The 15,944-nt window shown below is 39.4% G+C and overlaps 1 protein-coding gene across 3 annotated transcripts in view; it reads right to left on the bottom strand.

The window, feature by feature from the left end:
* LOC121951930 (voltage-dependent L-type calcium channel subunit beta-3-like) overlaps positions 1–15,944 on the bottom strand; it is a 47,759-nt gene that overhangs the window by 19,096 nt on the left and 12,719 nt on the right. For 2 of the 3 annotated variants that reach the window (XM_042498426.1, XM_042498425.1), the window contains exon 1: positions 13,763–13,935. The exons of the other annotated variant lie outside the window; for it this stretch is intronic. In XM_042498426.1, the coding sequence (XP_042354360.1) occupies positions 13,763–13,780 (18 nt within the window). In that variant the 5' untranslated portion in view covers positions 13,781–13,935. Of the gene's footprint in view, positions 1–13,762; positions 13,936–15,944 lie in introns of those variants that run through there. 3 annotated transcript variants of the gene reach the window in all.

The following is a 15,944-nucleotide window of genomic DNA, read 5'->3' on the forward strand; positions in this document are numbered from 1 at the left end:
CTTGGAATGAAATTTAAGACCACTTTTACAACAACCAAAATTGACATCAATTTCTTAGGGACAATTTAGCCCAAATTTTTATTGTAACATAAAATGTGACTTAAATTAAATTAAATTAAATGTGTTACCAATTATTTTAAAATTTTACAATGCATCTGGAAAAAAATCATGTAATAAATTTAAGACTTTTTAAAGATTTATTTAAGACATTTTAATGCCAATTCAGGCCTTATTTTTAGATTAATTAATTATAAACCCTTTAAGACTTTAAAGATCTGCGGGAATGCTGCAGAGTACAACAGATAATGTTAGTGATAGTGATAATGTTGGTGCAGCTGAGTCTTTTCAACTCTGTCTCCTAAAACTTATGTTCATGTAAAATTATTATACATTAGGAAATACATTTTGTAATGTAAAAATGAATTGTTTTCATTTATGTTGTGTAACTTTTACAACTTGCAACATTTTTTTCAAGTAACAGCTGGTTAGTGACTGTCTTGGGATCACAGTGAGGTTTGCATGGCTTGGTACCATCGTAACTCTACAGAGACCTATTAAAGCCTGTGTACAGATGGTATCTAGCAATCACTGCTACCTCTAAAACCATAAAATTTTGTCCTTATATTTGGGTTTGTGTACAGATTAAACAAATGAGCGAAAACATGTTCACTGTTGAGGTCTAAAGGAACACGGACAACATTTAAATATCATGATATTTTCTGTCTAAATGCCTCAATATCAGTTTGGGATGTAACAATTAATTGATCAGTGGTCAACTAATAGTGCCCACTAATTTGCTAATCAGTAAAGTGATTTAATATTTTTATCAAGAAAGAGAATCAAAATTATTTTCATCATTTTCTGACATTTTATATTGAGAAAATAACTGATGGATACACTGACAATGAAAACAATAGCTGCTGCCTTTATGTCAATATTGCGACGATATTGTCGATATTAAGACTGAGTGGATAGAGGCAAATAATAGACAAGCTAGAACAGAAAATGACATCACTTTACTGTGGTGCAGCCTTTAAAATGAGGAAAAGACAACACCAACAAGACATTAAAATCTATATATAATTCATATATTAATATTTAAAATCTAAGATGATATTTAGTCTCATATGAAAATACTGATGCAATATTGAGATATATTCCAGTTTTATATCTGACCTTGTCAAAAGATAACAGCTCTTAACACACAGCCGTAAGAGTGTCGTTGATTTTCTCATCCAACTCTTGGAAAAAAAGTGAAAGCAGCTGTCCACCATATTGTTTCTGGACGAGACGAAAAGCTGAAACAAACTCGCACGACAACCACCAGCAGGAGCGTTTATTGGTCTTGTGAGTCATAGTGCATTATCATAGTCGTAGGTCTTTTTGTCTTGAGCAAAAGTAAAAGCAACAGTCCTTTTTATCTGTTTTTTTCTGTTCATACAGCACCAATTTTAAAAGTATTTGCCTCTCTCTACTGCATACTTTTGAGAAAAGACCATCTTTAAGTGTTTAGTAGCCTAAGCCTAACAACAGGTGGAACCGAGGGCATGAACCATGCGACCTTCTACCAATAACTTCTGTGTCATTATGATTTTTATGCTTCCTAAACTGAAACAAAAGTTGCCAGCAAATGCCATTCAAGCAGTGATTAGGTTTACTCCACAACAAGCAAATTATTGAAATATTAAGGTTTTTTCTAGCAAAGAGAGTTTCACTTTTTATGTTCATTAAAGAGAGTCACAAGAATACCCGGTGTGATTATGAAAGTCAGTCCAGACTGAGTTCACTGTGCAAACCTCGGGCTCAACCAGCAGAGAACAACTTCCCTCTGGCTCTCCTTTACCCGTCACCCGCTCCTACCCTCTGCGTTATTCCAAACGAGTGCACACTGTGCTGCCTGACACTGGTGACTTTGACGATGACAGATTATGCAGCATGTCATTTCTATAGGCCAATAGTTATGATGGACCTATTTTCAAGTCCAAAAGACTCTGCTTTAATAGCTCCTATTATGAAATTACTGTAAGTGGGAAGACAGAGGGAGAGCTGGAGGAGGGGAGGAAGTTTTTTAGAGAGGGAGGTGAGAGAGAAAAGAAGAAGAGTGGAGTGAGGATACATGTTGAAGTAGATGGGCACATGGAGAGCGCAGACCTCCTACAAGGCCAATCATCCAGTCTTCTACAGTAAATAAATCTGTGCAACCACTGAATATATTTCCAAAAATATCAGAGTTATGTCAGAATATGGTTGTGCCTCATCATCTCAGCTGTGCATTTATTATGAACTTTTAAATTGGAAATATTTCGCATACATATGTGATAACCAGAAAACACTTAATTATTATGTAAATATATACAAAAATCAAATGCCTCAAATGAAGTAGTAATGATATGTTTGTATTTATGTTTCCATAGACACACCTTAGTTTGATAAAAAAGCATTGTTACAGTTGTAGCACTTCTACATGAAGCTCAACTACATGAGAATTATGCCATTCTTCTCTGATTTGCTTTGCTTTCGATACAATTTTAAAGTCTGAATGGGCTGACAGCGGCATTTACATAATATAGTAAACAAGCTAACGGCACTCATGACAGATAATAAATGTGCAATAATATGTTTAACCGACACTAGATATCAAACAAAAGCCAGCGACTGTATATTAAGCTGCTGTGAGCTGTAAATTCACCACCTCTAAGCAGATCTCTCCTCCTCTGTGCCAATGCCTGTACATCCGCTCCTCCGTGTATCAAAGAGCAGCGTGAAAGTAAAGAACCCTCACTCCGCAGCAAAATCTGGGGACCAAAACTTCCCCATTAATACACCACACGGAAAAAAAACTGCTCGACTTGAAGCATTCTCAGGCGACTGAGAGGTCTCTGACTGATGATTCAAATCTCCGACTTTCAGGGGGCAGCCCTAAAAACTAGTACCGATGAATGTGGATTGTGATATGCAGTCATCTTGTGTCTAACAGGCGGCTTGTCAGTACAGATAAAGCAAACTCGGTGACCTCTCCCTAAACACATCACGAATATTAGAAAATACTTGTAAAAAACATGTGAAAAGACTGGGAAATGTGTTGTACCGCATTGTGCAGTTAACTGTTTATCACCTTTCCTGTGTCTTGGATTCAGTGGCCTCTTTCTTGGCCCATGCTACACCCTTCCACCAAGTAGGTGACGTAATGTAAAATGTAATCTTGCTGAAAAACACAACCTCTTTGGTGGATGAAATGAAGACTGAAGAAAATGTAGTCACTGGAAATTCATCTGGGGAACATGAATGTCTGCACAAATTTAAATGGCAAACAATCACATAAATGGCCAAACACTGCCATCCCTTAAGCCATGCAGCTAGTGGCAAAAGATTTAACTGCCAGCACTTTGTGTCTTCAAGCCGCCAATTTCATGGACTTGAGCAAAGAGAAGGAAATCCATCCAGTATCAAAATACATCTAATTTGCTTTGATAAAGAAGAGTTCAGAATTGTCCAAAACAGGTATCAATATCAAGCATAACACAAGCAAAGAAAACAGAAGTGAGAGAGAACAGCCGGAAAAAAAAATCAGAAACGCAGTGTACTGGCTACTAATATATTCAAAAAGCACTAGAGACACATTGGGTGAAAAATTTAAAAATTCTTGTGGCTCAATTACAAATCGCATTACAAAAGTGCCACTATAAATGTATTGAAATATGACAAGAAAAAAGGCCTCAAATAATACGACACAAGAAGGATGAGGACATGATGTAAGGTGGGACGGTGTTGGTAATTAACAGAGAGAATTAGCTGCACAGACGCAGGAGGATGCAGTATATAAGTCAGAGACAGAGAATTAAACATGGCGAGGAGGGAATAAGAGAGGAGGAGGAAGGAAATCTCCCCAGGGCAGAATTATGCCCAGGCATGGCTTTTTGTTTACCCATGGCTGGTGTAGACATCTGTTCGCACAGCACCCGCCTCTCCTGCAAGCCAATGTCACCCAGCCAACAGTACAAAACACCCCCGCTGAATTATTAAACAATGTTGAGCTCTACTGCAGGTGGCTAAGAAATGTCTACTGAAGAGCTGCAAAAAAAATTAGGGTATTTAATAAATTATAGGCCTTTTTTGTTCTGCATTAGTGTGAATCTAAAAAATATTAAACAAGGAAAATGTCGCAGATTGTGGTGCATCCACATCTTAAATAAGATTATCCCTTAAATGTCTTTTAAAGGTGCAACTGATTTATTATATATAAAAATATGACTGTAGATAATATTTTAAAATGGGACAAAAAATAGATGTAGTTTTATTTCTTTTAAATATAATTTTGTTTTTTTTTTATTTTACTCTCTTATTTTACCTAAACATTGTACATGTACTGCTTTAATGGAGCTGAATCAATTCATTGATTGATTCAATCAATCAACCCAAAATATTTAGTAGGGTTGCACTGATTGTGAAATTCAGAGCCAAGACAGATATCAACATTTGTTTTTTATGGTGTTAATTCATTTTTTGTTAACTATGGTGTTGTTCATGTTATTCCCTTCTGTGCCTCGGAAAGATGTAAAAAATGTAAAAATGCCAAACATGCAAAAAAGCAAAACATTATCAGATTCTAGCTTTCAAATGTGAGAATTTCATGCTTTTTTGTGATATATTTCAATTAAATGCAACTTTTAGACTGATAGTTGGAGAAAAAAAACAAGCACATGGAATACATTAGCAGTTAGCATGGGACTTTTTCATCATCTTATGTTTTATAGACATAATATATCATGAAGACTGCATAATATTTGACACTAAAATAATCATTAGTTGCAGCCTCACTTAAATTATGATAATTGAATTATGATAGTATTAAACTGTGCAGTATTTCCTGTTTCTTAAATATTTCTTATTTACTATTTCTTGCCCAATCTTTAAAAAATATCCAAAATGGTTCCACTAATTTTCTAATTCAGCCTTTCATTCAAACTCTCTACCCACCTCTTCATTCATCCCTCCATCTTTTCCTCTCCCTCTCTCTCCCCCGTCCCTCCCAGTTGGAGAGCCATCCCAGCCCATTAACGTGATTACGTGGCTTCGAGGGTGGGCAAAAGAAGGTGGAGGACAAGGATGATGGGAGGGTGGGTGAACAAGTAAAGCCACGTTCTCTCGCCTGCTACCTGAAGGTGACTCCCTTCCCGCTCAAAAGCGTTTACACAGCTCTTTCTGCACCCGCCAGGGGAGTACATTAGGAAAGGAGCGTCTGATTGGGGAGATGGACTCCATCCCTAAAGTGAAATAATCAGAGCCATCGAGTCACCAGGAGCCAGCTGGCTGGCCCGGAGCACTGCGATTCCCCAGAGGACAAACTGAACTCCGGACCAGGTCTTAAAGAAATGCTGAGATGCAGCTTGTGTTTACAGTAGAGACATGTCAAGCACTTCATCCTCATACATCATATTTACCTTTTTATTGTTTGATTAGTTTGAGCAACTGAGAAAATGTATCTTTTCATGCTTAAGTAAACTCACACACAACAATCTTAGCGTATTTACTTTGTCCCCAAATTCTCTACCTTGGCATGATGACAGGTTATTTATTAAGGTCTAATGAAATAAGCTACACACAGCAATTGTTTCAAAGCTCTGCGTCACTTGTCTCGTGCAAAATGGGCCTTAAGAAAGAGAAATTGCTGAGTGCAAAAATACGACAAAGTTAGCCCCGAGTTGGCCCTGACGGTCAAGACAAAATGAAATTTCACAAAACACAGCCAAAGTTTCAGAAAATACAACATTTCACAAAACATGATTACATTGTAGTGTTTTTGTGAAATGTCATTAGCCAGTATTAGTGCCCATGGCATCTGTCATTACATCTGTGAAGGCACCATCAATTCTGGAAGGTACATACAGGTTTTGGAGCAACATATGCTGCCACCCAGATCATGTATTTTACCGGGATGTCCCTGCTCATTCCAGCAAGACAATGAGGCACGTTGTGCACGTTTTACAACAGCGTGACTTAGTGGTAAAAGAGTACAGGTACTAGACTGCCCAGCCTCAAGTCCAGACCTGTTCCTTTAAAAGTAAATGTTGCCTTATGAAGCGCAAAATACAACAACAGAGGCTCCAGACTGTTGAGCATTAGGTCAAATATCAAGCAAGAATGGGAAAAAAAATCAACTTCCAAAACTTTAACAGTAAGCATCCTCAGTTCCCAAACGCTTACTGAGTGTTGTTAAAAGAGTGAAGGGTGATGTAACACAGTGCTAAACACGCTCTTGTCCCAAATTGTTGGTAATGTGTTCCAGGCATTAAATATCAAATTAAGAACGAGCGTATTGCTTATTTAAAAAAAATTAGCAAGAATATTATATCTTGCTTTGGATGTTTCAAAAATACAATCGAAAACAATCAGCAAATCATTGCATTCTGTTTTTACTGACGTTTTAAAACTTTTTTGGAATTGGGATGGTTTATTACATTTCTGCCAATGTATCCATTTAAGCCTGCACACTGGACATTTAATGTGGCCCTTGTATCCCATCAGTTGGAGCTTTTAAGGTCATTTAATATCAACTGGAAAGCTGTGGAAAATCTCATCTAAAAACACAGTCGCATCATGACAAAAAACCAGGCATTTAAAGGGCCACAATTCTGTCATATTCTGTCAGTAAAAGCAAAGATCAGTTTATGCTGACCTCATATGTTTATGTATATACATACACACATATATATATATATATATATATATATATATTGTATTTGAAATGGTCTTTATCAATTTGCTCATCGCATTCTTCCTGTTTTTCAAAGGGTTCCAGAGTCCATCTTCTGTCTTCTCCACTTGATAATATCCATGAGTAGTAATCATCCACTGCAGCAGATAGTATACCCCAATATCACTGAAAATACTATTCCTACTGCTCTTCCCCTCAACAAATGGGGAAAGGTTTCCATGGCAACCATTAAGAGAAATATGCCACCTAAGCATAAATGACTCCCACTGATGAAAGCACTTAACCCCTTTGTAACTTGTAATGTGTCCATACATCCACGACATCCTCGCAGACTGATTAAAGGTGCTAACAGTAATTGAACAGCACATTAAAATCAATGGAAAATCCACAAAGGAGCTATTGAAGTGACAGTTAGACCTCCCATTGACAATTTCAGTATAACTAAGTCAACTTGGCAGCATTCATCACTGCACTTCACTGCTACTGTACTTCGCACAGTCAAAGACATCAAACATCTAACGGTGAGGCGTCATTCAGGCTGGCTACATGCCAGAACATAATGTGAGCATCAAGAGTCCACACAGAAGCAGCTCTAGTGAAAAATGTGAGTCTGCCTGCTTTTGCAGGCTCTGTTATTCTGATTGTGTGTGTGTGTATGTGTGTGTGTGTCAATCTGCCACATCCCTGCAGCTTCCTGCTCCTTACTGGCAGCTCCCCAGGTGCTGTCGTTATCTGTGTCTAATTTGTCGCTACACAAAGACAACTAGGTTTAAGAGTTTCCACACCTCGACACAGCAGCTCCAGTCTGAGCAGATCTGAGATGCTTTCAGCCCTGTGGCAGCTGTGTATCTCAGGACCTAAAATGAAGTGATTACTTGGTAAAAAAGAACAAGTTCGGGGCGGCCTTTAGCTCACCTGATAGAGTGTGCGGCCCATATGCTGAGGCCTTTGCAGCGGCCCGGGTTCGATTGCGGCCTGTGGCCCTTTGCTGCGTGTCAGTCACCCTCTCTCTCCCACATTTCCTGTCATTCTACAGCTGTCCTATCAATAAAGGGAAAAATTCCCAAAAAATAATCTTAAAAAACAATGAGTTTGGTAGTAGGGGTCAACAAATAATCTGCCTGGCTGATTATCGTGGATGATATTTGGCATTTTGCAGATTATCTGTAACAGGATTTTATTTTAATGATCACCGATAAAATTAATGAAATAAAAAGTGCAAAGTAAGTGTCAGCATGGGAGGAACTTTTACTTTGTAAAACCTCAGGGAACTTATTTTATTTATTCATTTTTATTTAAATTTATTAAATTTATTTAAAATGCTGCCTTGCCGTTCTTAAAAGGTGCAATCGTGGAAAGGGGGACAGAGTTTTCTTGCTTTTAAACTGGCAACAGAACTAGTAACAGTGCCGAATTGAGATTTATGTGTAGCAATCAAATCAAACGTATTTTAAACCAACAAGAAGTTCAGCTGCTAAATTGGTTAAAACTATATATCAGTCAGTCATTCGATCAAAATCAAACCACAAATCTGGTAAAAAAAATGACTGAGTGCTACTTCAGTTATTCAACATATTACTTCTGATATACTGTGTTTCAAACACTGTGACATGTCAACTCTGTGTATCTCATCTGTCTATGCAGAGTTTGCACCAGTTGTTGTGGGTTAGTTGCTGCTTACAAGTGTACATTTTGCATAAATGCACCCAAAGACCATCAACTCCAACTGCTAATCTCTTTCATTTCTAAAACTGTGGATGCAAAAATAACTTCTCCCATTCACAAATGAATTGGAGAGTAACCTGTGGTTTGATAGTGTGAACATGGAAACCATTTTTCATGAAAAAACATCAAAACTGTAATATGTTCACTCATATCTCAGGATATTCTAGTTGATCTGCTGAGAAAAAAACCTACATTAAATTAATGAGCTTCATTAAAACTTTGCTGGTGAGCACGAGCGAAAAGAGTTGTGCATCAAAAACAGAGCAAAACACTGTCTGCACCCCAAAACACCATTTACTACAGTTCATTGTAAAACTGTGGCGCAGGTCGCTAATCTAATTGTGACTAATTTCCTGTCGTCCCTTCAATGAGCTGCTGGCTCTGAGCCCAGGTGTTCACAAATTCCTAATTTTTGCCCATAAATATTTTCTTGTATTGGCTCTTTCTGCTACCGAAGGACAGTGAAATTGCATCTGATAACCCAAATCTTGGTGCAATTTAGCTGCTGCTCATTTACTCTGATATGTTATTCCGTACACTGGGATGATTTCTCTGCGACTTCATTTCTTCTTCATTAGCATGCAGTGTGTGTTCAGTTTTCTCCGAGCCCCGTCTAATCAGCTGCTCTGCATCATCTGTCTGAAGGAGACTGGCTCCATGCCCTCCGCCTGATGCTACCATAGAGCAGATATGGCCTGCTCCGCTGGCACCGCCACCTTTACTTTGGCATGAATCTCCGTCTGTGGAGTTAAAGGCTGCATCACAGCCCTTTAGATCCCCAATTATAGATCAAGAGTGGCAGCAGATCTGTGCTGCACTAAAAGTAATTTATGTCTATACAGTTTGTTAATATGGGTTTGATTACTGATGTCGCCAGTATGAAGAGTTTAAAATTGGGAACTCCTTCAATTCAATTCACTACTTCCACAGTTTGCTGTCCCAGTTACACTGATACACCTGTCAAGCTTTCCATTTCCCTATACATGCACATATGCAGTTTTCCATAACCAGGTTAACCAAGTTACCACTCTTAATTATTAGCAAATGTTTAAAAAAATTACCATGTTAAAAACATACAGTAATTAGCCAGTAAATAAAACACCTTATCCTGGGCAGGGACACAAACTACAGTTGAATCATTATCAAATACCAACTAGTTAGAGCATAAGCACCATAAGCTATTGCCTAGTTATCGGTACAATTCTGAGCCAGCACATCTGGAATATATGTGTAATGTCAAGATATGTACATGTATTACCTTCTTTTAAGCATTATGGAAAAACTTGGATATCAACAGGTTTTTGAATATGTTCAGATATTTCAGCAGCAACCTTTTCAAGAAGGTGGTTAGAGTGATAAAAGAGGGAGGCTGTAGGGTGTCCAACACATTCATGCTCAGTGGCGGGCTGTCGCACTTAAAACATCTTCCACCACAAATAGATTTTCTAGCTTTGGAGCTGAATCAATACACTGCACACAGCTCTACAATGAAATTTAACCTGTAAGTCGTAAGCGTGTGCAGAAGACTCTGGGACTGGCTGAATTTGTGTTACTTGTTGCAGCTGCACATCATGAAATCCTAGTGAGACTAAGTAGCTACTTAGCTGGGCATACTATCATTTGACGCTTACATTGTTGTACTTTGTTTAGTTCTCTAATTTTTGGCAGAAAGAAAGAAAAAACCTCTCTACAGTCTTTCACATACAGGTTGTTGCTTTTGACTACTGCCCCATGCATACCACTTCATGTGTAGAAATGGCACATAAATTTAGACACTAATAGTCGATTTCGTTTTAATCAATTTCTGAATTTAAAAGTTATGATAGTTGATCCATTTTTTGACATAATATATGATTTTTATGTCATTTTGCTAATGACTATACACATATTGCTACAGAGAAAATCTGCACACTTGAAGGAACATCAAGATTTGCCTCGAAGAAAATCACAGCATCGAAGACTAAATTGGAAAAAATCATTACAGCATTACAGGGGGGGGGGGGGGGGGTTTGGGTGTATTTGGGCTCCTCTCCCCCCCCCCCTCTCTCTCTCTCCCTCTCTTTTTCTCTCTGGGTCATGATTGTCTCTGAGTAAAGAGATTAAGATAGCATGCGTCAATCCAGGATTTAGAGCGAGAGAGAGACAAATGCAACCTCCTCACAGACAGCCAACACTGCTGCTCGGGCTGCGTGTGCTAAGGCTCCCTGACAGTCATCAGATAGAGATACAATAGCTGCATTAATATTATCTATACAACCTAATTCCTGGCTGGCTCAGCTCCTGTAACAGATACATTTCATCTATAGTTCATAGATGGCACATCTCTCTGCTCGTCTGCATTGCACAGCAGTGTGATGCAACATGATTACTGTTGGTATAAGAAGGGGTGTGCGTGTGAGGGGATTATAAAAAAAAAAATACGATTTTTGCCAGCCGTTCCTGTTATGATCACTCCTCACTTCTTGCACTGAGGCAAATATTGGACCACCACTGTCATCTCTGTCACTCTTCTGCAACTGAAAATTTTGTCAGTTTCAACACAAAAACAATAGATAAATAAAATGAAATAACACTATCCTACAGTTGGAAACAATCCTAATCCCAAAGAAACAGGTCTGCCCAGTATTATTCGCCTCATTGCTCCACTTCCTGGCTGGAAAGAAAGCAGGTATCTGGAGGTAATGCCCCAGTCACACCTACTAAGAGGCTTTTCCTATTCTAGGTAACAAGTAGTCGGCCATCACTAACCAGCACACTGTGATGCAAGACAGTAGGCCATCCAGAAATTTATGAAGCTGCCTCAAGCTCCACTTTAACACCAAATTAGTTCTGATTTTTGTACCAGTTCATTTCAGGACTCTTGGGACCTTGGTACCATCTCGCAAACCAGCCCATGTTTCCACCAGTTTCAATCAGAAACATTGTAATCAAGGATGCATCATCAACGGAGGTCGTTGCACAAGGCACAAAGTAAACAGTGCAAAAGGGTGGATCATATTGATTGCCTGCAAACGTTTGTTCTGTTATTAGTTATTTGTTTTTATCCAAAAACAAGCATGGAGTTATTATCAATGCTCTTTTTTTCCGATGAGTTCTCATTTAACATCTCTATTGATGCCTTCTCCATCCTCTCTGTCCAACCTGTAAAATATGACAGACTCACTGATGTCGTCATGGTTCGTAGCTCTGCTTCCGAAAAGCTGCTATTTTTTGGTTCCAGCTGGGAGCCAACTTAAATATTCTGAACCATTTAGTTTGGGTTGAAATGGCCAGAATGGTTAAAATTAGGCGCCTAAAGAGGAAGTGAACCCGCTCTGTGTTGGTGGAAAAGGGTTACGAGTGTCTCTCGTGTGTTCTCATTACATTTGAGTCACAGAGCTCAGCATCTGTTTTAATTAATACCCACAGATCTTTGAAAAAGCCAGAATGTTGTATAACGTTTATCGTTATTCTGAAAGTATTTCAAGAATCAGACAGACTATTTATTTAACTAGCACAGGGACTCTGTTCTGTTAATTCAGGTTGTGCACACTGTGCATTTTAAACAGTAATATATTTATTATCACTAATATATTCTTTTCACAAAAACCACATGGTTTTTACTCTGCACTTTAATACCCGTTCAATGGCTCCTTTATTCTTGAGCTGTTGGAAACCTGAATTTCCCTTTGGGAGTTACAAGTTACTATCTACCTATCTATCTAGAATTGTTAAAGAGTTTCTTTGTGAAATCCATAAGTTGTTGGGATACGGTTCTCAATGCAAATTCGCAAATCCTAGGACTCTTCCTATGATTGGCTTGTATTTTGTTGCCTTCATTGGTTAAATTGGTTAGGTTTAGGCAAAAGATGTGGGATTGGTTAGAGTAAGAGTGTCAGGGTGAGTCAATCAGAGGCAGAGTAAGGCGGGCCATTTGTTCACTATCCATTAGAAAGGCAAATTTACAATATGAAGACTTCATTAACAATGCTAAACAATGGTAAAAACACTGACGGAGTTAAGGGTGCTAAACAGGCAAGAACCGGAGGCTGGGCACTCCTTTTCTGCATCGCCACTGTCCCAATATCAGCTGCAACCATCGAATGAGTGCAGTGTAACGCCATGGCGATGAGCTAGCCATTGGAAAATACACATGCACAACATGAACACTTGGCTGGAACAGCTTACCACAACAAACCCAGATAACAACACACACACAGGGAGCATGACCTCATTCTCTGCTCAGGAGACCATTACTTCATGATATTGCATTGAAAAGCCTGGAATAAAAAGTTAAGTTTTTTTGCACTATATTATTTCTAAGTAATTTGAGTCCCTGTGCTTGGATTTGTCTCTAAATACAGTGACCATTTTTGCTGCTAAAGCACCAATTCACACTGTACGTACAACATGCCATATTTTTCCCCAAGAAAGGGAAATCGGGGGTCCCAAAACAAAAAGACAGAAATGAAAAGGGAAAGAAAGCAAGACAAGGTTACTTTGTGAAAAAAAAAATCCAAAAGGTGCGTGAGAGAGACATGCATCAAGAAAGAAGGACAGGGGGCCCACAGAGACTCCTTAGGGCCCAGAATTTAGTACTAAACCTCACTAAATGCATGTTAAATAACCCAAGCTAAAGAGCAAAAAGCATCAGTACACTCAGGTCTGTGTAAAAACCTTTCTAATAAACATGTTTCGGTCAGAAACCTTCTCTAAGGCGTGAACAAGTATAAGTGAAGTATCACTAAGAAATTAGTTAGTAATTAACTAGTCTCTGCATGCGGCAGAAATATTGACATTTGAACTGTAGGTAATTATAATTATGAATAAAATTATGAGAATGATGTAAAAAGCTATGAGAAAATGACTTAAATATTGCACCAAGGTAAAAAATATATATCTCAAAACATAAGACAGTGTGTACACTGATAGCTTGAGGAGAAGGAGGACCTCGACTACACCTACTGTTGCTTTACAATATAAAACTGATAACAGAAATATTTGCACAATTCCACTTCCACTGAGTTTACAGCAAATGAAACACGGGGGCAAGAAGACATTTAATCCATCTGATCTTCGCAGGCCATTGGTTATGCAACTCTCCCTGAAGCCCGCACTTCAAACTAGACACATGACATGATACATGCATGTGGATCTGCATCTCTCCCTGCCCCTGCACATTGTGGCTTGTTTTAGTGAGTGCAATGATGTAGAAAGGCCTCACACAAGGATTAACGCCCAGTGCAACAGATGGTGCATTCTCCTACCCTTCCTGTTCAGCGCGCGCGCAAATGCACACGCAAAACACAAACACGAAAAACACAAGAAAACTGCATATTTTACCTTTTTCTTGGGTGGCATGCTGGTTAAAGTGCTCCACTAGCGTTATCCAGCACTTTCAGTGTCCTGATCTGATTACCGTTCAAATGGCTCCAGTGAATGAGGCATGGACAAGCATGCCATGAGACTACCTCTGACACAGGTGGACGAATCCGCTGTCAAATGCAGCAAAAACGCAGTTCTTTAAACGCCGCTTTGTGCGTAACGGTGAAATATTTCCCAAGAAAGAAACCGCGACGCCGCCGAAGAAGAGTTGCGTGAGGGGTTTCACTTAAGTCTGTATTGTGAGTTGAGTGTAGTTACCCTCTCCTGAGTCCTCGGGGTATTAAAGGCTTATTTCTCGAAGCGGCATCTGTTGCGCCGCACATCGCTCCCTCTGACCTCCAGCACCGAGCGAACCAAGAAGGCGTCCGACCCGTCCGCGCTGTCCACGCGCGTTAAATAACCCAAAGTGAGGAGTGTCTCATTTATGTCGTTGACCACAGTTGGCTCCCTCCGCCGTGTGATGCCTGATTAGTGTGTGTCTGTGTGTGTGTGTGTGTGTGTGTGTCCAAACAACTTCCTGCGGTTTGGCTGCACAAATGGGAGTATTATAATGGCCTGCCTCCAAAATAGAAAGATGAAATTAAAAAGCTCGCACGACATAATTCCTTTGTGCTCTCGATTTACAGACTACAGACAGACCATCCCGAGAGCACAACAGTGATACTCTTTCACCACACTTGTTTCAATGTCATTATGTCACTACTTTAAAACTCACTTGCCAAGTGTTCAGCCACACACACACACACACACAAGCTCTGCACATTACTGATTTGCTTCTTGTGTCCTCAAGTTACACTCAGATTGTGAGGAACCGTCTTCAGTGGAGCATCCTACACATGTAGCCACGTGTAAATACAGTAGCCTACTGTATGTGTTATATAAAAAAGGCATTGCTTTCCAACCTGTGGGCTGGGACATCCCCAAGAGATATATGTCTATGTATTTCTCTCTTATATATACTTTCACCTCTCTGAGTCGACACAAATCCTTCATATAAAACAATCTGAAAAAAATAGTCAAAATCTCCAGACAGATCATACAGTCCAGTGATGCTCAACTTACAGTATGCAGGTAAAATCTGGACCCTTTTAGGGTGCCAAGTGGCCCCCATACTGTTTTCTAACTCACAATAAAAAATAAAGTGATTGACATTGGGAATTGCTTTTGTATTGTAAGTATATGTACCGCACTAGGGCTGTCTAAAATCACGCACTGAAGCAGCATTATGCTGCCGTTGTTTGTTTCTGTGTAAAAATGCAGAGGCAGCATAAAGACTGAGCTGAGCTTGTAGTTGCTCTATAGCACAATCTCTGTGTAAAAAGGGGGAAATTAAGCCATTCAGAAAACTTTCAGGGGGTGTAGGACACCATTGGCATCACTTATGGGTCCTGACTGTATAATGGAGGTGAATCAACATTTTGTTTTGTTGAACATTCAGCAGGAATGTCTCTTTTTAGAGACTTATTCACTCTTGATAATCCACAAACGAGACTGATAGGGAGTATTTCTTCAGTTGAAGGTCATTCCAGTTAAAAATTATCATCTTGTATCTCAAAAATTGGAAAAAAAATACTTCAAATCCATAATCCTGGATCCTAAAATCCATTCTTTTTTTTAATTTAAGTGAATCATGAATGAGGGACTTTTACTTGTGTATTTCGACTCTGTGGTACTGCTCTGAGAATATTTCCTCCACCACTCTTTAGCTCAAAGGTAAGTAAAGCTGTGTGGTCTATTTGTCACCGCGGCTTGTAACCCAAACAGCCAGGCAGGGGACATCAGCAGATGGACGATACGGTGATGTACCAAAATCTCCAGGGAGGGCTTTGGGAGGCGAGGGACACAGATGAAAGTGTTACATAACTGAGAATGGAAAGGAAACATGCAGAGCTGGCGTCAGCTGGGCCAGGCTGTGACAGTGTGGAGCAAGAAGCTGTGACACTGACCTCTGGGTCGCACACACATCTGGATCCACCATACACACAGCTGTACACACACACTCACACACACACATGTCCTCATCAATATCTCTGCTGCTATCAGCGGTCGGACCACTGTGATCACGGCAGCTGTGACAGGGAGAGACTTTAAACGGAAGGTCCCAACATTTAGCCCATGACCTGGGATTGAACCAGACTTG

This window comes from Plectropomus leopardus, chromosome 12 (assembly GCF_008729295.1).
Source record: "Plectropomus leopardus isolate mb chromosome 12, YSFRI_Pleo_2.0, whole genome shotgun sequence".
Taxonomy (NCBI): domain Eukaryota; kingdom Metazoa; phylum Chordata; class Actinopteri; order Perciformes; family Serranidae; genus Plectropomus; species Plectropomus leopardus.